The sequence below is a fragment of the Mesoplodon bidens genome, assembly GCF_964165515.1.
Source record: "Mesoplodon bidens genome assembly, chromosome: 10".
In the NCBI taxonomy this organism is placed as follows: Eukaryota; Metazoa; Chordata; class Mammalia; order Artiodactyla; family Ziphiidae; genus Mesoplodon; species Mesoplodon bidens.
Genome location: NC_138172.1, coordinates 103,161,104 through 103,189,098, shown reverse-complemented (window position 1 = coordinate 103,189,098; position 27,995 = coordinate 103,161,104). Strand labels below are relative to the sequence as shown.

Here is a 27,995-nt window from a genome sequence, read left to right as displayed (position 1 = left end):
GGGGACATAACAAATGGGTCTAGAAGATCATGCTTTTCCAGGAAAAAAAAAAAAAAGAACCCAGAGAACACTCTGATGTGTTTTATAGGAAAACAAATATCCAAACATCTGAGATCTCATTGTGCATTGACTGGAAACAGTGAAGCTTCTTGCATGAAAGCTGGGGGGGGCGGGTCTTGGGGAGCCAAGCTGGGCCGTGAGGGGGTAACACAGCCCCCGTGAGCAGATGAACTCAGGGGGCTGCCGTCACTGTGGCCCCAGAGCTGGGGAGAAGTCCCCTGCAGAATGTGGATAACGAGGAAAACCCAGGAATCAATGACTGGAACTTGGACCCTGCCAGGTAAGAGGCCCCGTCCTCTACAGACCTGAATTTTACCCCCAAGAGAAGAAGGCAACTGGTCGACCCCACTGGCTGCCTGACAGCCTGTTTGGAAGCAGGCTGCACCCAACCAAGCACAGCTGGAAGCAGAGGGAGATGCAAAAGCCACGGGAAGCCCATCTGCTGCGCAGCTGGGTTCCAGGAGGCTTCCCGTGGCTGCCAGCACGGAACATGGAGAAAGGGGAAGCCCTAACTCAAGAGAACACTCTGTTTACTTTCCAGTTTGGACAGATCATTCCCCAGGGGGAGAACAGCACATTTCCTAAAGGACAATGAGACGGGAGCGCTGGGGGCAGCCCGGAGGCGCAGCGTGCGAGGCAGGCGTAACAAGAGCCACACCTTAAACCAATACAAGTAGAGTAATGTGTTTTATTTAATTAAAATAGATTAAAAAACAGACTGTGTAAAAGAATTAGGATTCTCAATAATTTACTATTATTTACACGAGAGATTCTGGTCGTTAGTATTCTCTGTGAAGCGACGGACACGAAGAGCACAGACCCCCCCACCCCGAAGGCCGAGGGAGACGCGTCGGGGGCGCTCGGTGACCCCCTGATCCCCGTCCGCTCAGGCTGATATGGCAAGTGTGTCACTTAGATCTTGGCGACCAGCAGGAAGGGGGACCCTCGGCCACCCAGGGGTCACTGCGCTGTCACCCCTCGTGGGATGGGGTGTCCCCAGGTGGGGACTCCTTCCTCTCGGGAGAATCGTCACCACTCAGAGTTCATCACATGGGCACCAGTCAGTGGTCCCCCTGTGCCCGCAGCCAAAACCCCGTTCACGACCAACCTTCTGCAAATACTCCCTTGGCTGGCATGAAGCCCCCAGTTTCTGGATAGAAGATAAAAAACAGGAATGGAAGCTGCACGTCCTGGTTTCCAGGGAAATCCGGATGACAGAACACACCCGCCTGTGCTGTCCAGGACTTGGTGACTCACCGAGATGCCACGCAGAACGTTCTGTGCGCGCTTGTGGAGGGAGGAAACGTGGGGGGAGGAGCCGGTGTCTAGACCCGGCCCGGGAAGTCCTGTAGGCACTTGTGGCCCCTCCAGGCGTGGAGGGGGCGTGTCCCGGGGATGCATACACGGGCCAGGAAGACCCCTAGAAGCAGCAGGGGCACCGGACCCCCGTAACCCGACTCCTGGCTGTCGGAGACTGAGGGTCTCCATGGGCGCGGGCGGCTGGGTAGGCCTGGTCTCTGGCATGATGGACTTCAGCGGAGCCACGGTCACCGGCTGGGGGAGGAGGGGCCCCGTGGAGACTCAGTCCAGAATGTCCGTCTCGAAAGGCACCAGGTGGTAATAGGACAGGTTGGTGACATAAGCTGCTGGGTCATCCCCATCCTCCAGCTCGGAGGCAAACTCACCGCCGTTCTCAAACCTGAAACGGGAAAGCAGAGGTGAGGCCAGGGCTGGCTCGCTGGCCCCCAGCCCCGCTGAAGTGGACAAAGGGCAGACGGTCACTGGCAGGAGGGTCTTTGGATCAAACAGCACGGAAGGGCTCTCCATGACACCGGCCCATCCACCACCAGGCTGCGTGTGGAGAGAGTGTGGAAGGAACCGTGATTGCAAATTGATCAGTCACGTGGGCCCGACTCCAGAGCCATCACAGCTTTGGTTTTCACTGCCTTAGAGACTGTGATTTACTCTCACTGACCAATATTGAGGCATCCATCCATCCATCCATCCATCCATCCGTCCGTCCAGCCAGCCAGCCTGCCAGCCATCCATCCATCCATCCAACCATCCATCCACTTATGCATCAGTCCATCCATCCATCCACCCATCCATCCGTCCAGCCAGCCAGCCAGCCTGCCAGCCATCCATCCATCCATCCATCCACCCATCCATCTGTCCGTCCATCCATCCGTCCATCCATCCATCATCCATCCACTCACTCAGTGAGTATTTCTCTCTCCATCTGGGGATTATTCTGGGTCAGGTGCTGGGGACACAGAGTGGACCAGGCACAGGAACCTGCCGTGTGCTGGGCCGGTGGACCATGGCAAAGACGGGTGAAGAAGGCCGTGTGGTCCCAGCTCCAAGCCTGACTGCTTCCTGGGCCACTTGCACACACGACCAGGGAGGCAGGAGGAGTCCAGGGAGGAGCTGGGTGAGGGCAGAGGAGGTTAGCGGAGGGAGGGGCCCTGCATTTGGGCCCTGCATTCAATGTGGGGCATTACATGGGGCACGGGAAGGGCTCAAGGAAGGATTTGTGCTCCAAATGTGAGGTGACCTGAATACCCTCTCAACGTGGATTCCCCAGGAATGGAAACCATTTCCACGCCCTGCCTAACCCAGTCTCGGCTTAAGCACACTTGCTTAAGCTGGAAAAAAAGGACGACAAATTTTAAAAGATGCTTCACAGAGGAAACAGTGCACGGAGGACCTTCTCCCCAGGAGGGGAAACAGATGCTGCCTGTACCTTTTCTGTTGTTCCCCAGCTAAGAACCAGTCCAAACAAAGGGGAGTGGCAGAGGCGGGCGGATGCAGGCCCTGCCCAGGGCAGCGGAGAGGGCCTGGGGCCACCGAGCACACTGTCCACACTGTCCCTGCTCTGACTCCCGGTGACTGAGACCTCACAGGAGTTCAACTACAGCGGAAAGCCGGGCAGCGACGGGCAGGGCACGAGGCGTCCAAACCACAAAGCCGCCGGCTTGGCTACACTGGCTGGGGAGCCAGCCGGGATGGGGGAGGGGGAGGGCGGAGAGGTGACCCACCAGCCTCCCCAGCATCCGGGGCATGTGGGGTGGACGGGGTCCCAGGGAGGCTTGCTGCCTCTGAGCTGCAAGGGAGAAGCGGAGGCGGCGGCGATGGCAGCTTCGAAATCAGACAGGAAAGGCAGGGAGGTGGGTTTCCCTCGAAGTCCCTGCTGACGGGCGTGTGTGGAGATGCGTGGAGCCCTGCGTCCGTGCAGGCAGTGAGGCCAAGAGGGGGCCCTTAGGTGCAGGGAAAGGCTCCGGGCAGGCGAGGGACGGGCCCGGTGGCGGCCACGACACAGCCCTGCCCAGCAGCTTCCTGCCCCTGCGACCCCTCCTGCCCTCAGATCCCCTGAGAACTGGGGAAGGAAGTGGATCTGGGATGCTCAGTAGAGTCCGGGGTCCTCATCAGCCCCCGTGGTCCTCAGCAGGCCTGGAAAACCCCCTGCTTCTAACCAATGCAGACAGGGTCAGGGCTCGCCCCAGGCCTGGGCAGAATCTCCCGGAGCCTGGCAACCCCTCCAGCCAACCGGGGTGGTCACGAGGCAGAGGCCCAGCCATCCCGCTCTCACACACGTCCCCACCAGGCACACACGCTTGGTCCCTGAGTGCAGGGGGGTCTCTGGTCTGAGTACTGTAGTTACTCTCCCCCAGGGACAGTGTGGGGACCAACAGGTCCTAACAGCAGGCCCGGCAGCATTGATCCACAGCCTTGGGGCCACACAGTCGCTGTCGAGGACCACTGAGGGGAGAGGCTTCTCTCTGTGACCTCCTGGCCCCTGGAGCATTCAGATAGGCCCTCCTGAGACAGACGGCAGCAGACCATCACTGCGGGGCTGCCCGAGGTCAGGCACCTGGAGAAATGCCCGGCAAGCCCAAGTTCCCTGGAGATGCTCCCGGACCGCTCAGAGGCCGACATCTCCTTGTTAAGCTATCCTGGGATCGCAGAGGTTTCCCCGCGATCTTTCTCTCCCACCAGCCCGGCGCTGCAGGTTGAGGATGGGTCGCCCTGTCCACGCAGAGCCCCGGGCTGGCTGGAAAAGTTACATTACAGACCTTGCTTTCTCTCCATGCTTCTCCTCCAAAACGATCCATGGCTGAACTTCCTTCTCAGAGCTGGCCTCATGCCAGGGGCAGAGGGCCTCTTGGGGCCTCTCAGACACAGAAAGGGTCCCTGGGACCCTTGCAGAGCCAGAGCCAGGACCCTGCAGCCCCTGGTGGCCCACCAACCACTCCACTAGGACAAGCCCGGCCAGAAGCTCCTCCCATGAAGCAGGCCCTCCTTCCATCACCGTGTAATCCACGTCAGCCTCGGACCCACGATGCCAGCTCCAAGTTGGCTCGGGGGACCCTCGGGCTGGGAGCTGTCTGTGCACACACGGTGCGTACTATATGCATGGTCCCGGCTGAGCGCGAGGCATGGCAGCAGTTGGGTCGGTCCCGGTCCGCTTTCACGTGGGGCTGACGGAGTGCGGAGGGACCCCCGGACTCTGAGAGGCCCCCTGGTTCCGGGCTTGTGCCGGTCAAGTGCCCGCGGGAGACCCTGAGCTTCCAGAGCTGCCTGGGGGTCCCAGTCAGGCATCCACGCTTGTCACCTGAGCCTTCAGGAGACCCTGCGCGAGCACAGCGGTCCCACCCGGAGAGAACAGGAGCCAGGAGACGGGAACGAACTCCCTGAGCTCCTGAGCAGGGAGAGCCCCGGGCGTGGCCTTGACAAGTCACCAGAGCCAGGTCCTGCCCGATAATCCCGAGACGGCTGGCGGCACCCGAGGTGGCTTTCCTAGAGCCCCCATCGCGGTCCAAGTTCTATCACCCGAGGAAGGAGGGACGGAGGGCAGGGGGTCTTTAGCTGCCCGCCTTCTCTAAGCCCTCCCCACAGGGCAGGCCCGTGAGCCACACAGAAGCCACCTGGGAGGCGACGAGAGGCCAACATGCAGCTGACGCCCCCCCCCCCAGGAGACCAGGGCCCCACGAGGAGGCTTGCGGCCCCAGACCCTCCAGGGCCCAGCACAGCCCAGACGTGAAGCCAGGCAACTCCTCCTGAATGTCCCCCCTCCCCACTGCCAGCCGCATGGTCACACTCTGTCCCCTTCCTAGAGCCCCGAGTGGGTGGGGAACCTGGCCCGGGCTGACGGCTCGGGACCTCGTGTGTAAAATGACACTCAAGGGCTTCCCTGGTGGCGCAGTGGTTGAGAGTCCGCCTGCTGACGCAGGGGACACGGGTTCGTGCCCCGGTCCGCGAAGATCCCACATGCCGTGGAGTGGCTGGGCCTGTGAGTCATGACCGCTGAGCCTGCGCGTCCGGAGCCTGTGCTCCGCAACGGGAGAGGCCACAACAGTGAGAGGCCCGCGTACCGCAAAAAAAAATAAAATAAAATGACACTCGAATCAGTGCACTTACAGGTGCTCCGAGGGGTCCACAGCTGCGTGCTGGTCTTTTCCGTTGGGTATACTGTGGTCAATAACGATTGTTTCGGTATTTGCTAAGCAAAATCCATTGGACCTCATGATTTCTGAAAGTGAAAGCAGTGAGGGAAATATTCAGAAGGGGATCCGATTTTGAAGTTTTGAAGTCGGGGCTCACACTGATCTCCCCACATCCCCCTCCTCCTACTGTGCTCCCTCCTTCCCCACACTTTAGAGAACGCTCCACCGCCCAGACTCAGGGGCCACACCTGCTGACCCGACACCAGTCAAGAGGGACCTCTCTCCCGCCGCAGAAAGGCGCTCTGGCAGTCCGAGCGCTCTCGCCACGTGCCCGCCCTGTGGGTTTGAAGCTGGAGCAGAACAAGGCTGGGTTTCAGGCCAAGACGACTGCACACAACGTGGGCTCTGCCCAGGTCCCCCGATCTCCCTAAGCTCTCACCTGTGTCTCAGGTGAGGATAACACGGCCCAGGGTCGCCGTGAGGATCCAGCGCAATCCCTGTGCGTTTTCAACCAAATGGGTGACTTCACCTTTTACTTTATATAATCCTATATATAAACTGGCTTCTCACCAACAAGCACAATTTGGGGTAATTTTATTTTTTATTTATTTTTATTATTATTTTTTTTGCAGTACGCGGGCCTCTCACTGTTGGGGCCTCTCCCGTCGCGGAGCACAGGCTCCGGACGCGCAGGCTCAGCGGCCATGGCTCACGGGCCCAGCCGCTCCGCGGCATGTGGGATCTTCCCGGACCGGGGCACGAACCCGTGTCCCCTGCATCGGCAGGTGGACTCTCAACCACTGCGCCACAAGGGAAGCCCTTGCGGTAATTTTAAAAGGGCAACAAACAGATCGTCTTTGTGTGTCTACAATGGCTGTGCAGTTAGATTCCAAGTGCAAAGTCTGGTGCTCACCCAGCTCTAGAAGGGGAGCGGGGATGGGGAAGCCCGAGCATCGGCGGTGGCGGGGTTGTGTGTGTGTGTTTGCAGAGGCGTGGGCAGCTGCAACAGCACCGGCCCGGGAGCTGGGACTCCACGGCGCAGCCCAGCAAGGAACCCCGAGACACTGGACGCAGTGTCCTAACTGGAAATTTCAAAATTGTCCTGGAGGCTCTCCAAGGACCCTTCCAACTCTAAGAGCCTATTAGCTCCCAGGCTGCATCACGTCATCTGGTCCATTTAAACATAAGTGCACTTGACTCCCTTCTCCGACCTGGGGAAGCTCTTGTTGACATTTCCCGGGAACCGTGCGTCCTTCCCTTCCCTCAGTGGATCACAGACTCTCCAAGGATAGACCCGGGGGGTCACCAGGGCTCCAGCTCCCCGCGTGCTGGCTCATCCCCAGCCTCAGCCCCTGGTCATCGAGCTCTGCGCTCAGGGCCTTGTTTGTCCCATCAAATCAGGGCCTTCACTTACCTCACCTTAAAAACGTGCTTCAAACAGACTCTAAACTCCTGCCGGGTTCTCAAATCCAATGATCATCATCTTCCCACTCAGCGCCTGACGCACGGCAACAGCTCAGAAGAGCCCTTCCTCTGGCCCAGGCACAGGCCACAGGGATGTCCAGTGCTGCCCCGTCTTATCGGGCATCTGATGCTATTGTTGTTTGCGGGATTGTTTTATTTCTTACATCTTTCCATAGTTTAGATGATTTTATCCCCATGTACAGATGTGCTTTCCTTTAATAAGTGAAATTGTAACTTCCTATTTACTTTTCATCTTTCTGGGTATTTGCTTCTCAGTTCTTTGAATGTCTCTCCATATGAAGACACTTAGGGAAACTACACCAAAAAGAAAGAAGGAAAAAAAGTAGATTTCCTCCTTACCTCTGCCCCCAGGATAAAATGACCATCCGTCCATCGGATTTGCCAAGTAATCGCTAAACTTTCCAACTGACTTTCTGGAGTAGTGACAGCAGTCGTTTCACTGGCCTTTCGAGGTCGGTCACACTCCACGTGGCATTAGCACGTGGCTCTTTCCCGACCTCCTCGCCCCGGCTGAGCCCACCCAGAGCCCACCCGCCTCGGACAGCCCGTAAGTCATGAGAAGGAGCTGAAAACCAGCAAAAAGTCAGTGCTTGGAACCTCTGGGGTCAACTACACCACCAGGCGCAAAAAGAGCACGAAGATGTTGACCAAAGCCTGAGTGAGGAGACAGACGCTGCAGAGGACGACACCCCAACAAGAGAGATTAAGACGCCCCTGCGTCACAATTTAAAACGCACAACAGCACAGAACCACTTGCTTTACTGCTTTTATTAACTGACTGAAACCTGTCCCAGGAAGCACATAAAACCTCAGGGACCTCAGGACAGCCAGCTGACAGCCCCCAGATCATCTCTCCCACCTCCTCCCAAGGGAGTTTGGAGGGGAGGACCCTACAAGTGAAAACAAACATCAGTGCTGCAAAACATTTGTGAATGTGGCCAGGAGTCACCTTGTATAGGAACTTCCTAATCTTTCTTAAATGTGAGATTTGGAGCTCTAGAAAGTGGAATCTAGAAAATGGAACCAGCCCCCAAAACAAATTTGTTACAAATCCTTCCTTAATTGTCTGTGCAGAGAAGCCAATTGTCTGCAAGGCCAGCTGGGCCCTCCGGGAAACTCCACTTCTGCCACTTAAGCGTGGGAAGCAGGTTACTCCTTGCTTAGCGTTTTAGTCTGTAAAAGGGGAATAACAGTATCCAGCTATCCTAAGGGGCACAGGTGTGGATTAAACGAGATGGTTTTTATAAAGAATCTAACCAATGCTAAGGCTCATAAATGGGAGTTATTGCTATCGTTCCAAATGTCCTCATACCTGTTGGGTCACCCAAATAAAAAGGACCAAAGGAAACATTACGCTTACTGAAAAACTTCAGCATCTGAAGCCTACCTTCAAATATACTGAAAATGGGAATTTCTTAGAAGTCAGCTTAGTACCTACAGCCAAAATCACTGGTCCATTTAATGACTTTAATCACATACATGGCCAGTTCCATGAAATAGTTCCTTTACAAGCCATTTTTTTGCATACAGAATTTTTTTCACATGAAGAAGAGTCCTGCTTTGCCATTTCTTATTTCTTAAAACTTTTTTGGAGCTAATTTTAGAATTACGGAAAAGTTGCAAAAACAGTATAGAGCTTTCACAGATTGCTCAGCAGCTCATCCTTTGGTTAACATTTTACACATAATCATGGGACGACAAGCAAATCCAGGAAACGAACATCTGAACAATACTCTAAACTAAAACCTCCTGCACTTGAGTTTCAGCCATGTCCCTGTCTGTTCTGGGCCTGGCCGGGATCCCTCGGGGCAGGAAGATGCCGTGGTTCAGCCTCCTATGACCCCTGAACGGCCTCGAGGGCCTGGGTCTTGCCTCATCTCTCCTGGCTGCAACACTTGGGACGCAGATTGGTGAGTCTTTCATTGACTGTGCCTCAATTTGCCTGGCGTTTCCGTGCTTGGACAGAGGTGGACGGTCTGGCAGGAACCTGCAGGGACGCTGCCTTCCCTTGGGCATCAGATCAGGAGGGTGATGCCCACGGGCCTTACTTATTCCTGGGATGTCGTCTGGATTTCTCGGGTCAGGAGGTTTTCTCCAAAATGAGGATATCATCTCTCTCTTTGTAGTTAAGAACTATCCTGGTGGAGATGCAAGTGCAAATCCTGCTTCTCCTCAAACTTTCACCCACTAATCTCAGCATCTACCAGTGAACATTCCTACAACAATGACCAGTGTCCGGCTGGTGGTGATTTGCTATTTTTTTACTTGCAGCCCTGTTTTCACATGCCCCATATGCCACCATAACTCAGTTCATTAATTCCTCTATTCTTTTTTTTCTGCGGACAGTCTCAGCCCTGAAAGCGTTCACATGCTCTCCGATCCCCTTTCCTATTCTACTTTCAATGTCTCTAGCAACGGAGACATTGTCGTTTCATTAATTGGAGACCAGGACAATCCCCGTGTGGTGAAAATTAAGGTTGAGACTGTACAGATGCCTGGTTACTAGAAAATGAAATTATATTTCCAGCCTTCCCAAACCTGAGTACTATGATTTTTGAGGCCAATATCAATGAATCCAAGCAGCCAGACCAAGGCTGAGGTTTATGCTTTCTTTTAAGCTGCACAAACACAGCCATGGTGTAGAAAACTAAATTTAAGTTTTCCTAGACTCGGTAATAAACTTTTAGATTAACACGGGATGAAGAATGTTTAAGGTTGCATTGGTCCAAAGCATCACCTAAGAGGCCAGAGCACTGCGGAATCCTGGCCCCGGGGGCGGCAGGTTCTCACACCACGGGCGCCTGGCGCCATCTAGTGGAGCTCCTGATCCCTAGCCGGTCAATCTAGAGGTCACTGCAGGAGGTCTGAGAGTGGGCCAACGTCAGGGCTGTCCGCCAGGGCACCACCTCCCAGGATGCAACATCAGAGGCTTGAGAGGGTGCTGAGAAGTCTGGGGGAGGGGGTGACAGCGGGCACGGCCGTTTCCATGCACGAGTGGAATTTAGCTGGACAGGAGTGGACGTGGACGGGCAGGGCTTGTGGAGAGGGAGGAGACATGGCCCAGCCAGGAGGAGGCCCAGGGCCTGGAGCAGAGCGGTCGACGGTGACGTGGACAGCCAGAGTGACCACAGCTGACACGCCCGGGATGACAGGAAATCCCTAAACGAATGAGCCAGGGAGTCAGGTCCGGGCGGCCGATGTCGGTGCTGAGGACACACCCCGGGGAGAGGCTGGGCTGCTGGGGACTCGGCCCTCGGGGCGCCTGGCTCTCCGGGTCCTGAGGCCCAGCGCCCGGGGACTCCCAAGTCCATATGCAGCTCAAATGCGGGCCCAGACTGAGGAGCAGGGCTGCCCATGTGGGACCAGGCCCTCTGGGGCCGGCAGGGCTACTGTAAGGAACAGTTTTCGTTAGAATTTTTTCTGAATTTGCCACACCCTTGTCTCAGCACACTTACTTCCTCGCTCAGCGGACAACGAAAGCACGTCTCACATGCCATGCGTGGGAGCTCCCCCGCCCAGTCACGCTCTCGGGCAGAGGGAGGGCCAGCGACGAGAGTGGACGAGGAAGAGGGACCCCCAGGCATGGGAGAGTCTCAGCTCCGGAAGGGGCGACCCCGCCAGCTTCCCGCGCAGGGCTGCCTTCAGGCCGTGGTCTTGGCACGAGGCTTCAGGCTCTCTGCAGCTGACTTGCAATAGCTGTTTCCCAAGCCCACTGTCAGGCAGCCCCGTGTCACAAAGTGTTCCGTGCCTGAGCCGCGGTGGCTGCAGTGACTCCCCACTGCGATGCCCCCAGGACCCGGGCTCCCGGCCTACATGGGGAGGCCAAGGCCCTGCCTTCCCAGACCTGCGTGCCAGGCCTCCTGAGCTCGTGGGCAGGAGGGACCCCAAACCTCTGTCCTCAGTCCTCGAAACAACACAAGAATGTAGTTAAAACCTCAACGTGGGACCCCAGCGCTACCCCTCTTCAATCCTGTTTCCTTCCTTTCAGCGCTTTGGGGTAAACATGGGTCGTGCGTTTATCCGAATCAGCAATAAAGACAAGGCACTAAGACAGGGGCTGGGGACGCCAGGTTGTCGCCATCAGAAGCACCTGCATGCGGCGCCGGCCTGTCCCTCTTACGCCCTGGGGCCTTTGGGGTCAACCTGCGCCTGCCACCGACCCCGGGCTCAGAAAGGATTCTGCAGCTCTCGGTTCTCCTATTGGCTCAAAACAGAAAGAAATAAAGCAAAATGGAGATGCCAGTGCTGGGGCTCCTCCGCGCAAGACTAAAGGACAGAGGTGCCCACGCTCCAGGTGACAGCACAGGGAGCCCGACACGCTCTGAAGCCTCTCTGAGCCTTGGACACTGGGGTCCCCGGACATCCGGTCAGGAGGGCTGACCGCCATTTTCACTCTCCTGTAGAGAAGGTTCTGGACGCTAGGTGTTAGCTAAGAAGAGGCCCCCAGCCCCCTGCTCATCTTCCTAAGGACACACACGAAGCTCTCCTGGGAAGATGACAAGAGTGGCAGACACGCAGACCCAGGCTGGACCCTGTCCTGCTCACACACGGTCAGAGCAAGAAGTAACTTTTCCGTCCTGGGTTCCCAGAATCTGCCAGCCCTGCCCGCCTCACCCTAGCACACAATTAAGGAATCTCATCCTTGCCGTGGTGCATCACTTAGTAAGGACACTTTTACACCAGTGACGTCAGCCGTCACCCCCATGTGCCCCCTCCGTATTCCCATCACTGGGACCCAGTTCCTTTTCAGGTCATGGCTCTGGGCTCAGGTCCCCTCACCTGCTGATGCTTCCCGTCACCTCCCTCTGAGTCCCCCTCCTCCTCTCCCTCCTCTTTCCTTCCTTCCACTCAGAACTCAAGTGCTGGACACAGGGGCCCCGCCCCCCCCGCCTCCCCTCACATCAAGGTGCCCTGTGGGATGTCACCGCTGGCCGAGCTGTATCCCCTCTGTACCCGGCAAACGCCCACACAACCTCACTCAGGCCAGACAAGTTGCCTGGGGAAGCCCGGTACCTGAGACTCCCAGGACAGACCCCTTTTCCTACAAAATGCCCCTCACAGGCTTTGCCAACAGCACTGCAAAAACAGAGTCTAGTGTTGTAGCAACACGTGCGGCCCAGATCTGAGGAAGCGGCCACCGGGCTGGACCCAGGCTTCCCTCGCTCCCCTCTGACCCGCAGGACAGCTGACCATCCCCTCTTAGCGCTGCTGACATTTGCCAGAAGGCTCAACCCAGCATCCACGCTAAGGAGACCTACACCGTGTGTCCCTTTCTGTCCCCCCGCCCTAAAGCCAAGAACCAAGTCAGTGTTGCACTAGGTGAATTCTTATTTTTGCAGGCTGGATGACGCATTCTAGTAATTCACTTCAAAATGCCTCACTGAGGGCTTCCCTGGTGGTGCAGTGGTTGAGAGTCTGCCTGCTGATGCAGGGGATGCAAGTTTGTGCCCCGGTCCGGGAAGATCCCACACACCGTGGAGCGGCTGGGCCCGTGAGCCATGGCCGCTGAGCCTGCGCGTCCGGAGCCTGTGCTCCGCAACGGGAGAGGCCACAACAGTGAGAGGCCCGCGTACCGCAAAAGAAAAAAAAGCTTCACTGATGCTTTCTTCATAGACTATTTAAGTACGTTCCAATTTATATGCCAGATAACTCGCTTTGGAGGTAGGAAGGGTGTAAACTGCAGGTCAGTAGGTAGAAACAGACACTTTCATAAAAATCGGGAAACGGTCCCTCCCCTGCTGCTTCCACCCTTCTGTTGGGCTGTCTTTCTGGATCCCAAGGGGGGGAGGTGTGTCCAGCACGTGGACAGTGGGCTGGGAAGGTTTCTGGTGGCCCTGTGGCTCTCACCTGATATTTTCACCGGACTTTGAAAGCTGGGTTGAATTTTATGGACGTTGTCATTTTTTAACACCTGATCCAGGGGAGATCTTTCAAAGAAGGTGAGCACAACTTCTGACCTGGAATACTGGGAAGAAACACGTTCATTCCTATACATTTTCCTCCCGCAAGGCAGACCGTCTGACACTGGTGGCCCCGCACTGCTCAGACTGCGGGACTGAGCGTGGACGGGGCCGCCTCCCCACTCACCTGTCAGGTGCTCAGGTGGCTCGAGGCCCAGGGACGGACAGGATGGGGACAGTGGGAACAGTTCGCGCCTGGTCCGCACCAGAGTTCACGCACGTCCATCTCCCCTCACTTTCCAGTGAACCGCGAGCCCGTCACTTCCGCTTCCTCCCCAGGGAGAAGGCACCGGAGCCCCCAGAGCCCAAGGAGCCTTCCTTCCCTGGGCTTACACCTAACCCCACCTGACACTTCCAGGAAGCACGCCCCGGCCCCGCCCGTCCGCCCGCACCCACCTTGCACGCCCACCTTGCGCACCCACCTTGCGTGGCATGCTGATGACGGCCTTGAGCAGCTTCTCCACTTCGTTAAGCCTGGTCTCGATGTCATGGGCATCCTTTATGGCGACCAGCCCTGGGATTGAGACAGAAATGCCTCCATTAGAAAAACACACCAAGAAGTGTGCTCCCGAATTAAATATAGAACAACAGGCACACCGCAATGGGGACGCCTCCCTGGCATCACCCTCCACGAAAGACATCTGGGAAGTTTACTCGGCCTCACGTGGGTGCAGCCCTGCCCTGAAAGCCTGGCTCTCAACCTCGTTTTAAGTTTCAGCGACGCAACGAGTGATTCACGTGTGTGCTGCAGTGGACGCTGTCCGTCTGAAAGCCACAGAGACACCATCAGAGGCGTCTCCGAGCGGGACTCTCCAGCCGCACCCTGGACAAGGCCAGAGCTCAGCCCCTGCCAGCGCGGTGGCCGTAGCTGGGGGAGGCTGGACCCACCAGACCCCAATGACACAGCTGAGATGACCACAGGCCCCGTGGAAACGGAGCCTATGTTTAGACAAGTCATTTAGATACTGGCTTTGGAAGGGAAAAAAATCACATCTTTACCCAGAGAAAACCAGCGTGGGCATGACTCACAGCACTTTCCAGGAATCGGCTTCTACCCTCGTTCCGGTTACCGGAAGTCTCGACTGGCTACTAAAAAGCGCAGTATTCTGTCTCTAAAGCATGAGAGCTAGTGGCACGGAGACTCGGGGTGCGTTTCCATCTTCCTCTGAGCAGCGCAGAGCGCAGACCTTCCCGGCACAGCTTCTACACATCAGCTTCCCAGGGATGGAGCAAGTCAGATTCCCAAGGACATTTCACGTGCCCCAGGATGTTGGTCCCAGTGAGCTACGACCAAACCACAGAGGCTGAAATCCCAGAACTATTTGCAGTCACTGAATCCCAGTTTTCAGAAGTTCTGGTTTTGTTTTACAGGCAAAAGGCTTGTTCATTTTGCAGGCAGCTCACCAAGTCCACATAGTGTTAAAATTAACCTCCTAAATTACGTGATTGAAATTAGGAGGCCCCAGAACACGTGGTCCATGGAAACCAGGGGTGCCCCAGACATACGGCGAGGGCACTTCTGAAGGCCTGGGCTGAGCAGGGGGTCCCTCGCATTAGCTGGGGTCAGGAACGTCCAGTCAAGGCCAGGAATCAGTCCCTGGACTTCCTGGAGCACAGGCTGGGTGCACCTTCACCTGGCCACCCGGGGGGCTGCTTCTCGGTGGGCTGTCTGGTCCTGCCCACCCCACCTCAAGCCACACGGGCCCAGGCAGCCAGCCAAAGACCCCAAGCCTCAGTCCACACAGCCCGGCCTGGCAACCTCAGCACGACTCCCCAGCCATCGCCGGAGAGAGGGGCCCGGGCCACCTCCTCCCCTCTCACCTAGGCTGCCTGACCTACCCACCACCCTGCAGGCTGGGGGCAGCGAGAAGGGAGAAAGAAAACACCAGGATGCCAGAGTCTCAGCCCTGAGTTTCTTGTTTAGAATTACACACACGCACAAGCACACACGCAGACACGCACACACACCCCTCTGTGACCTCTTGCTTGCTATGGACAAGTCTACAGAGGAAAAGAGGGACACTGAAAAATCCTCTGAAAAGTTGTTTTTAGAGACAGGACCATTATGTAAATCATCCCCACAAAAAGCTGCTTTATTCCAAGACAAGCAAAACTACCGTCATGTTCCAACGTTGATTACATCTAGCACACTGGTGTTAAGTCACTCGAGTGTATGACACAGTAGTTGTGTTTGTGTATTCCGTAAGGACGATGTATAGGATCAGCCTCTTGTCTGGTCAATGCATACGGCATATTTATACCCATCTCCTAGGATGTAAAGCATGTTTAGCCCATGGTTGGGTTTATAACCACCAAGGGTACCATTCAATCAAATAAACACATTCTGCTCTATGCTGATCTTCTTTGAGGGTTGCTAGAATTAGCGAGCAAAAAGCAGGACACCTAGTTCAAGGTGTGTTTCAGATAAACAATGAATAATGCAATAGTATGGATAGACACACTAAAAAATTATTCAGTGTTTATCTGAAACTCAAACTTACTTGGTGTCCTGTACTTTACCTGGCAACCCTATCTTCTTGGCGACCTGCTTTCCAGAATGAAGCAGAGAAAGGCGAGAAGTACGTGGTCAGGCCTCTGGGAACACATAAGCGTTTAGGCTCAGCTCACAGACCCTGAGGATCCGAGCCTCGCCAACCTCACCAGCTACCACAGCCTCATCCCAACCCCGAGGAATGGGTCCAAACCACCAGAACACGGCCCCCATGCCCACACAGCACTGCCTCTGGGGAGCTCACTCCCACTGGCCTTCCCCCACCTCCAGGCTCGAGTGGGAAAATCCCACCATCCCTTAAAGGCCACGTGGGACACGCCTTCTGCTCTGTGAAGCCCCCCACCCACCAGGCGGGACTCGGTCTGCTCTGAGCTCTGGGAGAGCTCCATCCACCCCACCTCTGCAGCACTCACCGCTCTGCAGCAGACCTGCTCCCTGCCCAGTGGCCTCCCCAAGCCCACCTGTGAAACTGAGTGTAGGAGGTACCCAGGGTCCCTTCCTGTCGTCAGCCGTCAGCACAGGGCCTGACACTGACACTGACACCCGCAGGGGATTCACTGGTCGTTGGCTGTTTGTTGATGGAATAAAGTTGCACAAGAGAACAGAGTCAAGGACAAGTCATCATGTGTGTGTGTCCACCAGCTTACAGGTGCCAACGGCATCTCTTGCTTCTCGGCGTCACTGACCCCAGCCGGATCCCGGCCAGCAGGCTCAAGGTCACAGGCCTCAGAGGAGAGCTGCCCAAGACCAAGGTGGCAACAAACCCACTGAGTTGCCACCCACTCTGGTTTGGTTCTATCTGTGGAAGCTGCAACCTTATCGCTGCCTTTCACCTGCCTTTATGCTTCTGAGGAGAAGCCAAATGGTGCTCTCCGGAAATGAAAACATGCTTCAAAACAAGAGGGGCTGAAAACATTTCAATGGCGAAAGAACATGCTGGAATCCCTCCTGCAAGAACAGAGCGACAAGGGATAGTTCTTTAAGCTCTGGCTTTTGGTTGGGGGCCCTTCTTCATAATTTATTTCCCCGTGGCATAGCGGCTTCTGGGTGACAACCAAGGCGATCGGGATCAGCGTTCCCACGGTACGTCCTCCTTTTTCCCCAAGGAAACCCGTCCACGTGAATGACAAGGACGCTCACCTCTTCCCTGGGGAGGGAATCAAAGGTGGAGATTCGTGAAGCTATGGATTCAGCTGGGCCAACTGGCATCCATCTACGGGCGGCCCCCAAGGCTACCTGGCCCCCACAGAGCCCCTCACCCTCACCCCACATCAGGGCAGGAAGGGGTCACCACTGGCTACGGGGCTTCCAATGGCCTGGTCCCTCTTCAAATGCCAGCACCCACATTTCCCTCCTCTCCTGAGCCTGGAAATCACCCTCCTTCAGTTGTTTTAAAGGTGTTTCCCATTAAACAGGGAGGTGTACTAAATGCGGAAGGAAAACATTCAAACAAACAAACAAACAAACCCAAAGTTGTGCTTTGGGGCCATAGTGCAGAAATGAAATAAATCTTCCTTTAAAATTTCATGTCTCGGGCTTCCCTGGTGGCGCAGTGGTTGAGAGTCCGCTTGCCGATGCAGGGGACGCAGGTTCGTGCCCCGATCCGGGAAGATCCCACATGCCGCGGAGCGGCTGGGCCTGTGAGCCATGGCCGCTGAGCCTGCGTGTCCGGAGCCTGTGCTCCGCAACGGGAGAGGCCACAACAGTGAGAGGCCCGCGTACCGCCAAAAAAAAAAAAAAAATTTCATGTCTCAAAACCCACTGAGGTCCGCCCCCATCAGGTTTCTCAAGTTCACAACTGTTGAAGACGAAACACCTGCTGGCAACACCCAAGATCTAGATCGATTCTCAAAATGACACAGCACCAGGCGCGGGTTGTGAGCAGAGCCCACATCTGGGGCCTGTGTCACTGCCCAGGACAGATGGCGTATGGAGACCCCCAACTACGTACAGGCAGTCGGGGGGCTTTCTGTTCTACCTTCTGTATTCTTCCTTTGTGACCCAAGAGCTTTGGCTTTTGATGACCGGCAGAGCTTTTCCAAATGTCACTTGTTTACAGTAACTATTTTAAACTTCATTTTCAAAAATGTGCTTACGTACAATAATTTAGGATTATCTAGAACTTTTAGCTTTTGTATTCCAAATATTGCTGATTGAACGAAAACTGTGGGGATCTTGTTTGACTCAGTTTTACTATCTGAGATCGTGATTCTAAAAAATGCAAGCGGATAAAATGGTTGTCAATTTGCACAGTTGGACAGAAAAACTCAACCCCCGCCCTTGGTTACGCGGCTGCCGTTCCAGGGCCGGCCAGCAGGAGGCGCCAGCAGTCCGTGGAAGGTGAGGGACGCAGTCCAGCGAGGCCGGCGGGAAGGGATGCGTCCACCCGCCACACCCAAGTTCTAAGGAAACTGACTCAGAAGACTTCACAGCCCCAGGAAATTTTCTCATTTCTGATAAAGCATCATCACTAATATAATCTCAATTTTTAAAAATTTCACTTACACAATTTGTCCTGTGAGAAATTTATCCAGATATAGCCCCAAACTGTCAAAACATCTGAAACTGTAAGATTGATAACACGACTATGTACATTTCAGTATGTCAGTTGCACATCCCTCTGGGGGCTGAAATTCAGCCTTGAGCAGCCAGGGTTCCCCTTCTGTCTAAACCAGTTTACCCTTGAAAATAGAGAACTCCAAGCGAGCTTCTAGTCAGTTCCAGGGTTAGGTCTTTCTACAAACACAAACACCTGACTCATTCTCGGAACCCAAACTGTATCAGCACAAAGATCTGGCTGAGAGAGCAGACACAGACCAGTGTCCTAACCTCAGACACCTGGTCCCACGTCCTACTTCCATGGGTGGAGGCTTCCGACTGAACATCTCTGGGGACTGTCCCAGCCTCCAGGGACAGACTCAGGCCTGAATCTGGCTGAGCGCCTTCTGCCGCTGTGATTCTGGGAGTGAAGACAGATGCTTCTCGGGTCAACTGGGAAGGAGTGTCCGTTACCCAGAGGATGCCCGTCCCTTAAGAGGAGACTCCCATGGCAGACCCCAGGGAAATCTTCTGTGATGTGGACTTTCCAACTGAGCTAAAGGAGGCATCGTTCTAAAGTCCATCCACGCAGAGCCCAGAGAAGCAGGCGGCTCGGGCGAGGTGAGGACGGCACTGTCACGAGATGTATATTCTTTAAAGGCTGAGCATCATACAAATTCTGGAAATAAAATATTTTAAAATTTCCAGGAAAATTCTCAATGATTACTTCGTAAATACTTGTCCTCTAAATAGGGAGTCAACATAAAGCCAGCAGGGGCTCACTCAGCGATGAGCTTGAGCGCAACCAAGGTGGTTATTCTCTGCTGAACTCAAGCATCCCGATGCGGCCCTCGCTCCCCGGGAACCCGTGGCGACTCTGACCTCACAGGCTCCATCCATGGGGGTTCCACCCTCTGCCCCCATGCCCACCCTGCTGCACACAAGGCTCGGTCCCCCTCCCCCCATCGCCCTCCCCTGGCCCAGTGATGCCCAAGGCAACACTGATGGACAGGAACATCTCCTCTCTGTCTTTGCAAGGACGAGAAGCAGGGCCGGGAAAGGAGGCGGAGGAGAGAGACGAGCAGAGACAAGGTAAGAGGTCCGGGCTTCCCTGGTGGCGCAGTGGTTGAGAGTCCGCCTGCCGATGCAGGGGACACGGGTTCGTGCCCCGGTCCGGGAAGATCCCACGTGCCGCGGAGCGGCTGGGCCCGTGAGCCATGGCCGCTGAGCCTGCGTGTCCGGAGCCTGTGCTCCGCAACGGGAGAGGCCGCAACATTGAGAGGCCCGCGTACCGGAAAAAAAAAAAAAAAAAAAAAAAAAAAGATAAGCGGTCCGGAGGCCCCGGGAAGGGGCTGCGGGAAGACTTCTGTCCTCCGCTTCTTCCCAGGCCTGTGAGATGCCCGCCTCTCACCACATCCGCCCCCCCCAGTCCCTCCTCCTCCGGCCGCCTCGTTCTTCTCCCACCACAGGCAGAATTCCTTACTAAGCTTCAGACTCAACCCGGCTAAGGAGTCACTCACTCCGCCTTAGTCTGTCTTAAAACTTGGAAGGAATTTAGGGAATAAACACCAGCCGTCCCAGGCTCTCAAAACAGGAAGCACTTGATCCCGAAGGGGGCACCAGGGTGACAAGACCTGCCCCTACATGCTGGCCAGGATGATGGACACGAGGCCAAAATTGACCGCAGGGAGGTGTCACCAGGAAAAACCTCTCCAGGCCGGAGGCCCAAGGAGGGAGTAGCGCAGGGGTGAGAGCGGGGTGGGGTGGGAGGGCTGAGGCAAGCCTTCCACACCCCTGGGGGCCAAGGGGGGCCGGCTCTCCACCCAGGCTCTGCCCCCGTGGCAGCTCTATTTCTCATAGAAAATACACAGAAAGCATCTGCCCCGGAAAACTGCCCCAAGCCTGACCCACACCAAGCACCAAATCCCAACTTCTGGACCAGCAAAGCCCCAGGCCTGGTTGGTAGGGGCCCCACTGAGGTATCGGGGGTGACCCACCTCCCGGGCTCTCAGGCACCATCGCTGTCCCCACCTCCCTAGGATGGGAGGCTGGAGGCCACACCTGGGGGCTGGCACCATTCCACCGGGAGGGCTCTGGGTGAGGGGACGCTGCCTACCCAGAGCAAAGGGCAGAAGCTCCACCTCACGTGGTGCTCACCCGTCCAGCATGGCTCTGTCGCGGCTTCAGCGCTCACAGCGGCCAGCCATGCGGATGCCACCCCTGCCATATTATCAAGCCTGCAGCGGTGGCTTGAGCTGAACCACCTGCCTCAAGTCACGTGGGAGGATGCAGGAAACAGAGCCCGAAACTGCATCCTCACCTGCCTGGTCCCAGAGCTGCTGCTTGGTGCTTCCGGCCGCTTAGCCCAGCCTCCTCCCACCCTGACCTCGTGTCCCCAGGAGGGACATCCGGACCCTGACCCTCCCGCCGTGACCTCATGTCCCCAGGCGGGACATCTGGACCCTGACCCTCCCACTGTGACCTCGTGTCCCCAGGCGGGACATCCTGACCCTGACCCTCCAGCCGTGACCTCGTGTCCCCAGGCGGGACATCCGGACCCTGACCCTCCCGCTGTGACCTCGTGTCCCCAGGCGGGACATCCTGACCCTGACCCTCCAGCCGTGACCTCATGTCCCCAGGCGGGACATCCGGACCCTCCCTGACCCTCCCGCCGTGACCTCATGTCCCCAGGCGGGTCAGCCAGTCTCGTAGGGCCTGGATTTTCCCCCATGGGAAGCAGGGGGGTCCTGGTGGTGCGCAGGCACCGTGGTAAGAGCCTTAATCCCACGTCCGCTCCTTCCCTCCCCCCACCCTCGTCCAAATGCTGATGTGTTTCCTACTGACTGTAAGTCACACACCAGCAGAGGACGACTGAGGTGCCTGTTCTTAAACGTGCAGCACGACTTGCAGTGTAAGTCGGCAACGGAGCAAGGCGGTTGTGCTCAGCAGCAGGACCCACGTCGGGGCGGGAGGAGCGGGGCCCTGCGGGGCCTGCCTGGAGGACAGCGTCGCGGCACACGGTCTGTGCTTCTATGTGACACAGGACACGTCTTGTCTGTGCTGCCACGGTTCCAGGGAGCCCAGGCCCGACCAGAAAAGAAAGGCGCCCAGCCCTTCGCCTCAGCCCCCTCCCTGCCCCCGTCACGGGGAGGATTTGGATCCAGGGCCTGGCGGGGGGGTGGGGGAAGCTTCTCAGGCCAGTTCAGGGACATGGGGACCATCTTTTCAGTGTTGACGACCGAAAGGGCTGGTGGATGCCTACTGTCACCCAAGGAAGTGAAAGTGAACAAAAACACCAATAAAAACGATTTCAGTGGGACAACGTCAACCCCTGGTAACGCCACGTTCTCACTCACTGTCCCCTATCTACTCTGCTGACGGCCGCTGCCCCTGCAGGACGCCCTGCACCAAGGGGCCGGGGCCTGGGGCGCCCATGGTCGCCTGTGGGGCCCATCACTCCTGGCCAGCCTCTCCGCAGCCCCGCCCCGCAGCTCCGCACCGAGCCTCACGAAGCGGGCACCCCGGCCCGACCCTGCTTCGTACCTCGGAGGCTTTGCTGCCACCTTTCGCAGCACTGCACGCCCGTCTTCCCTAGTTTTGACAGCTCCCAACCAGAAACACCTCCTGCCGTTTGGAAGAGTGTTTATAAAAACACACAGTGGGGCTTCCCTGGTGGCTCAGTGGTTGAGAGTCTGCCTGCCGATGCAGGGGACATGGGTTCGTGCCCCGGTCCGGGAAGATCCCACATGCTGCGGAGCGGCTGGGCCCGTGAGCCATGGCCGCTGAGCCTGCGCGTCCGGAGCCTGTGCTCCGCAACGGGAGAGGCCACAGCAGTGAGAGGCCCGCGTACCGCCACACAGTGGAGGCACACCAGGCCCAGACTTGTTTTAAAAAGAGAAAAGGTCGGCGTCCCTGGGGGCCAGCCTGAGGGTAGCCAGATGCTACCAGCCGGTCCAGTGCTGAGATGCAGAACCAAGTTTCCCCTTGGAAATCTGGTGGGAAGTAAGCGAGGCCTAGAAGCTCCAGAATGAACAACCTCTGTGAGTTTCTGGCCGCTCCTTCTCTGACTGGGAGTTAGCCCGAGTCACCTGGGCCCATGGCACGGCCTGAGCTCTGACGGACGAGACCATGGGACCACGGAGCACACCGTCACTTACGGAGGAAGGAGAGTCCGAATTCGGAACAAAGCCTGAGCGACAGCAGGGTGCGGGTCTGGGAAAGAAACGTAAAACCTTAGGAAGAGAGGAGACAGCCGGCTCCCAGGAGGAGGATGGTGCCAGCACCAGACCCGGGGGGACGGCAGAGCCCGGCAGCCCTATATATGGAAGAGATTCAAAAATAGGTCTGTGCATCAGAAAGATCACCCAAAATGCCCCAGAGAAGTGAAAACTGCCCCTCTCCCCCTTAGAAGGGGCAGGACCCCCCCTCCAGGGAAGCCATGCATGGGGGCTGGGCTGTGAGGGGGGAGGACAGGACCCCAGCCCAGTGCAGGGCCCGTCAGGCCGGACAGAGGCGGCCTCGGTCCCCCTGATCTGCTGCCCCGACCTGTGGGCGGCCTCTGCTCTTTTTTAGCCACTTTCACTAAGAAAGGAAACTCGGGGCTCTGCAGTTCACCCCCGGACCAGACGGCGATCTACCCCCGCTTGTTTCCGGGAAGCGCAGAGCTTCCCCCCATCCACGTGAGAGCAGGGCCTGGGAGCACAGCGCTGTCCCCTAGAGCCGTGGGGAGGCGGCGTGTCCCGGCTGGCGGACCTGCGCTCAGGCCTCTCTGGTCGGTGCCGGACGCCTTCGCTTCTGCCCCTCCATGTCACACCTAACAGAAGGTCTATGAAGACGCAGGCAGATCCACGTCCCCGGTGACAGGGGTGACCAGACGTTACCCCGGCACCATGCACAGGATCCCAAGGAGGGGCCTTATACGGAGAAAACGCTAAATACCGTGTTGAAAGCTGGGCCCTCCGTCAGCTCCCCCTGCGGGCTTCCTGCATCGCCCAAGGCTCCCCACACCCACATCTGGTCTCTCCACAGGCCCTGCACTGCCTCCCAGACGGTCCGTGTCTGACCACCTCTCACGCCTCCCCTGTCTCCCCGGCTCGCCCTGGCCCTTCTCCAGCCATGCTCGGCTCAGCAGCCAGAGCGCCCTTCACGTCAGGTCACTCCCGTGCCGAGCTCTCCATCTCCCACGAGGGCCCCACGCTGAGCATCATCTGCCCACTGCCTACCCCGATCTCCCATTGCTTCCACCCCCTTCTCTCCCCTCCAACCACAGCGGCCCCCCCAGGACTCAGGGCCACAGGGCACATGCCGGCCCCAAGGCCTTTGCACTTGCTCTGGCCACTGGCTGGAAGCTCTTCCCCAGGCACCCACATCGCTTCCTCCCCACTTCCTCCCGGTCTCTCCTCACAGATCACTTCCTCTGAGCCCTCCCGGACCAGCCCATCTGAAAGTGACCCCCTCCCCGCCCCTGCAAGTCATATCTCCTCTCCTTCCTCCCTTTTCTTTGCTTCTGAGGGTGCAGAACCGTCTAACATTTGTTTTAACTTCTCTGGTCTATTATTGGGCTTCCCCCACCCGACTATAGAATCATGAGGGCAGGGTTTGTCTGTTTCGTTCACTGCTGCATCCCCAGCACCTAGAAGATGCTGGTGCAGGGGAGGCATCTGGTAGAGACTTGCTGAGTGAATATAAAACCAAAGTGTGGATTTGACAGTAATCAGGAATCAAAGGTCACCTGACTACTTTGGAAATAGAATCTGTTTCTACAGTGATAACTTCATAAGGCCTGAAACAGGTGTTATTTTTTAAAAAGGATCAAAATAATCCAAGAGCCCCAAACAGTCACTGGGGAAATTCTGCACGCTTGTCTTTTAAAGTGTGAACCTTCCCAGACGAGAGATGTAACAGGCAAGAGACCTTGCCATATCTGGTCAGGAGCCCTGAACCATGGTAAGTATTATGTAAAGGGGATTTAAGTCAAAGACTCGGCCCTACCTGTGTCAGAGTGTGGAAAGCGCAGAAGGGGACACCTTGGTCACCCAGAGATAATATGCACAGAAAGCAGCTACCTCCCTCCCCCAGGCAGGGGGACAAGAAAGGAAGGACGGGTATATCAGATCCAGACGCAGAAGAGCATAAGGTGAGAGGCCAAGATGCCAAGGAAAAGGCTAGAAGAAGCAAGCCTAGTCCTGAGGGCAGCCTCGCCCAAACAGAAGACCAGAGAGGTGGGCTAGTGAGCCCCGTGCCGCCACTCCACGCAGGGGTTTAAATATCTCTGCGCACGTGTCACCAGGAAAGATACGCGTTCCACGGACAGCCAGCCAAGGCCAGCACCAGTGTGTGTGCAGAATCAAGGAAAAGTACTCTCTGCACAGAAGCACTCTCCCACTGCAGTACTCCAGGGACCAAGACAAAGGGCTTGGCATCCCCTTCACTGCACGCAGAATCAAAGATGCAAGTCGGACCCAAGGCTTTCGCACCCTCTGGAGGTGTTCAGTCCTACATTTACAAGAGCTACCAGCCTGCTGCCAACACGAGTTCTCAAACCTACACTTGCAAACCTTTTTAAAGAGATGAGCGGGCCAATGTAACCCAGACCAGAAATATGCAATAAATTTAAACTGAGGGGGTCTGATGGGGAATTACACTGAGAAAACCTGGCATCTCTAAAACAGCACACACATCTGGATGCCTTTTGTGTGTACGGTTTGTATGTCCAGACGATCTGTTTATTCAAATAGTAAATCCACCTGGAAATAAGGTGAACTCTTCTTTTGCATTACGGCGAAGTATTTTACTTAGCAAACAAGTTCCCTGGACTCTCCTTCCTTCTAAGGAAGGAAAAGTCCTTCCCTTGGGTGTACAACAAACTCAGGTAGTGCTGGGGGAGGGGCCAGCTTGCCTCCAGGCAGAGAACCAGGAACCAGACAGAGGGTTCATGTCGCCTCTCCTCCGGCCCCGGCCTCCACCTCCTCTCCTCCAGGTGTGCCGAGCTGGCCTTGCAGGAGGCCCTCTGGTCAGGACTCCAGCCAAGAAGACGTTCCCACAGTCCATCGCGGGCTGTTCGAAAGGCCTTCACACCCAACCTGGTCCTCGTCTGACTCCCGCATGTCCCCCACCAAACCTAATACCCATTTCTTGCTGATTTTTCTCCCTTTAGACACTTGAAAGCAGCTATCATACCCCTTCTGCGCCTTGCTTTCTCCCTGGTGGTCACCCTCTTCCTGTCTCCTCGCGGATGGCCCGCTCCGTGGAGGCACTCGGTGCGCTGACACCTCACAAACCCAGAACCAACCAGGCACAACCTGCACGCAGGGACAGAGCCCAGGGCGTGCATGTGCACAGCGCACCCTAACCCTTCTGCTCCGGGCGAGGTGGTTTCCTCACCAGATCCCAAGGCGACCGAAGCTCCGCCCTCCTCCCCACCTTCTATGACCCTCACCAGAAGCCGCTGGGGGTGACAACAAAAGCCACATTTGTGGAGGGCTTACTACTGCTGGACACTGAGCATGCACTCCAATCCGCACAAGAAAAGTGAGTCTCAGGTCCTATGTTACAGGGGCGGAGCCAAGTGGGGAGCCTGGAGTCACAGTTGAGCTGGGTCCTCTGACAGAGTGAGACCTGGAGGGCAGGCGGAGGGCAGAGGGGAGGGCAGGGGGAGGGTATGGGGGAGGGTAGGGGAGGGTATGGGGGAGGGCAGAGGGGAGGGCAGGGGGAGGGTATGGGCGGAGGGCAGGCCCTCCACCAGCTCTCAGGGACTCCTGTTTGTTTATGGCCTGCCTTGTTCCAGAAAGGATGTAAGTCACTGAATAAACAGCCGTGCCTTCATGTAAACTTTCCGGATTCGGGCATCCGTTTGATAAATAACAACACACACACCATAACAGTAGATCAAGGTAAACTGCGGCCATGCTTGAAATAATACTAAACTCCCTCCAGAACAGCATCAAAGCGAGGCTCAGGGGAGCAGGGCCTGCAAACGTGCTGGCTTTGGGAGCCTTTCCAAGTGACGCGTCTGCCCGAGAATGTGTCATGAGAATGATCTAATTACCCATATAATTCACACACTGGGGTGGGAGCTGTCCCGGAGAGAGGGGCATGGGGCGGAGTGGGGATTATCCCAAGACCTCAGGCAGATGGGCAGCTTCAGTAAGTGCCCCCAAAAGTGCCCCAGGGATCTGCTTAGAGGAAGGCGCTGGGAAGTGTCACCAGAGTCTCAGCGCTGCAGGTGGTCACGCGTGTGTGGGGGAGGGGGCAGGTGGTCACGCGTGTGTGGGGGAGGGGGCAGGGGGGGCCCCCGTCCTCCCGCCTCGTTTTCGGCCTCTCGCTTCCTCTCCGCGGCCTCCAAACGCCAGCCCGTGGGCCGAGGAGAGGAAACGGGAAGCCACCCAGTCCCTGCGAGCCAGGAAAGTCACAAGGCCCGGGAGGAGGCCTCTGGGCTCATCAAACTCGAATGCGGACCCACCCTGGTGGCCCCTCCCGAGGAGGGAAGGAGGCCGCGTGGCACCTCGCACTCGGGCTGTCGGTCACCGGGGACAAGAGGCGCGGCCCTGCTGGGGGAGGCCTCGGAGGGGGCTGCCAGACACGACGCGACCCCGGCTGGACGCTGTCCTTAACTCCTCCCAAACGTTCCCCCGGCCTCTCCAGCCGCGGCCGCGGCGGGGGTCGCAGGGGCCGCCCAACACTGGCGCTGGCCGGTGGCTCGCCTTGGGGACGGTCAGAACGCCCGTCTGGCCGGCCTCGGGCCCCGTGCGCCGACTCCTGCGCACCCGCCACTGCACTTCACCGCCCGGGGGCGGGCGGAGGTCTGAGGGTCCCTGTCCCGTGCCGGGGGCCGGGATGTCGCGATCCCCGCTTAATAACCGCCCCTGCGCCCCCTCCCTGCACTTCAAAGGAGCCCCCCCCGCCCCCCTGCCCCAGGCCGGGCCCGCGCCCACCTTCGCGCAGCGGCGCGAGCGCCAGCTCGGGCCGGTCCTCGGGGAAGGCGTCGCGGAGGCGCTGCCACAGGCGGCCCAGGTCGGCCAGGCTGCGGTGCAGGTAGAGCACGCTGCGGTCCGACCACTCGGTGCGGATCTCGAAGAACTCCTCCTCGTCGCCGCGCCGGCTGACGATGAGCCGGCGGATGCCGTTCACCCAGCAGCCGCGCACGAACATGTTCACGAGCGACGTGCCCTCAAACACCGCCGAGGCCATGCCGCGGGCCGAGCATGCCCCGGCCGGCAGGGGGCGCGCCCGCCCGGGCCTGGGTCCGCGGGGAGCCCGTCCGGAGCCGGGATCGGTCTGGAGCCGGGGTGTCTGTCCGGGGCCGGGGTGTCTGTCCGGGGCCGGGGTCCGTCCGAGGTCTGTCCAGAGTCGGACAGATCCAGGATCTGTCCGGAGCCGGCGCTGGTCGGGGGTCTGTCCGGGTCGGCCCGGCCTCCGCGAGCTCTCCGGGATGGCGCGGCGACGAGCCGCGGGTCCGGCCGAGCGGCGGCTTATAAGGCGCTTCCCTTCGCGGGCGGCGCGGTCGCCGACGTCGAGGCCGCAGTCGCGTCCGCCTTCCCCGCCTCCGGGCGAGAGGACGCGCCAAGCGGAGGAGGGGGGCCTGGCCTCAGCGCCCCGCGCCGTCTCCCGAGCCCGCGCTGCTGGGGCCGCGGGGACCCCAGGCTGCCTGGAGGGGCGGAAACCCGGGCGCCGGCCCCGCCTCTGTGCCCCCGCCCCGCCCCGCCCGCCCCCTCCCTCCCCTCCGGGGCCCCGAGCCGCAGGCCGGGACCGGACGAGACTGGGCGGGGAGGGCGGGCTGGCCTGCTCTCGGCGGGCCACGGGGAAACTTCTCTCTTTCCGTTTCTCGATCCTCGGAAACTGTCGGGTCGGGGGGCTGCGCGCCCCACCCGAGCCGCGGGGGTGGAAGCTGCACGTGTGCCGGGAGGGGGGCGAGGGAGGGGGGCGAGGGCGGGGCGCACCCGCTCCGGGGACCCGGCGCCGGTGCTGTCGGCCAGGTTCTCGTCCGCGCGCCGCCCG

General features: G+C 57.8%; 1 protein-coding gene across 2 annotated transcripts; it reads right to left on the bottom strand.

Annotated features, from left to right (window-relative positions):
- Positions 1-734: 734 nt before the first annotated feature.
- PXDC1 (PX domain containing 1) lies at positions 735-27,686 on the bottom strand. Of its 2 annotated transcripts, XM_081245397.1 has the most exons (6): positions 26,933-27,686; positions 13,372-13,463; positions 12,837-12,954; positions 5,753-5,854; positions 5,479-5,590; positions 735-1,759 (listed from the first exon to the last, which is right to left on the bottom strand). In XM_081245397.1, exons 1-6 carry the CDS (start codon positions 27,186-27,188, stop codon positions 1,642-1,644), a joined length of 798 nt encoding a protein of 265 aa, XP_081101523.1. In that variant the 5' UTR covers positions 27,189-27,686; the 3' UTR covers positions 735-1,641. The 2 variants fall into 2 exon arrangements, with proteins under 2 accessions (XP_081101523.1, XP_081101524.1); XM_081245398.1 differs by lacking the exon at positions 5,753-5,854 and having other exon boundaries at positions 26,933-27,668.
- Between the last annotated feature and the right edge of the window lie 309 nt (positions 27,687-27,995).

Bases quoted from the DNA above. Each gene is read 5' to 3' on its own strand.
- PXDC1 (XM_081245397.1), bottom strand. From the start codon at position 27,188: ATGGCCTCGGCGGTGTTTGAGGGCACGTCGCTCGTGAACATGTTCGTG. The intron at 5,591-5,752 runs GTGTGGCCCCTG...TTTCACTTTCAG, and splicing joins GACTGGTGTCGGGTCAGCAG to AAATCATGAGGTCCAATGGA. The intron at 1,760-5,478 runs GTAAGTGCACTG...TTCCCGTTTCAG, and splicing joins GTGGACCCCTCGGAGCACCT to GTTTGAGAACGGCGGTGAGT.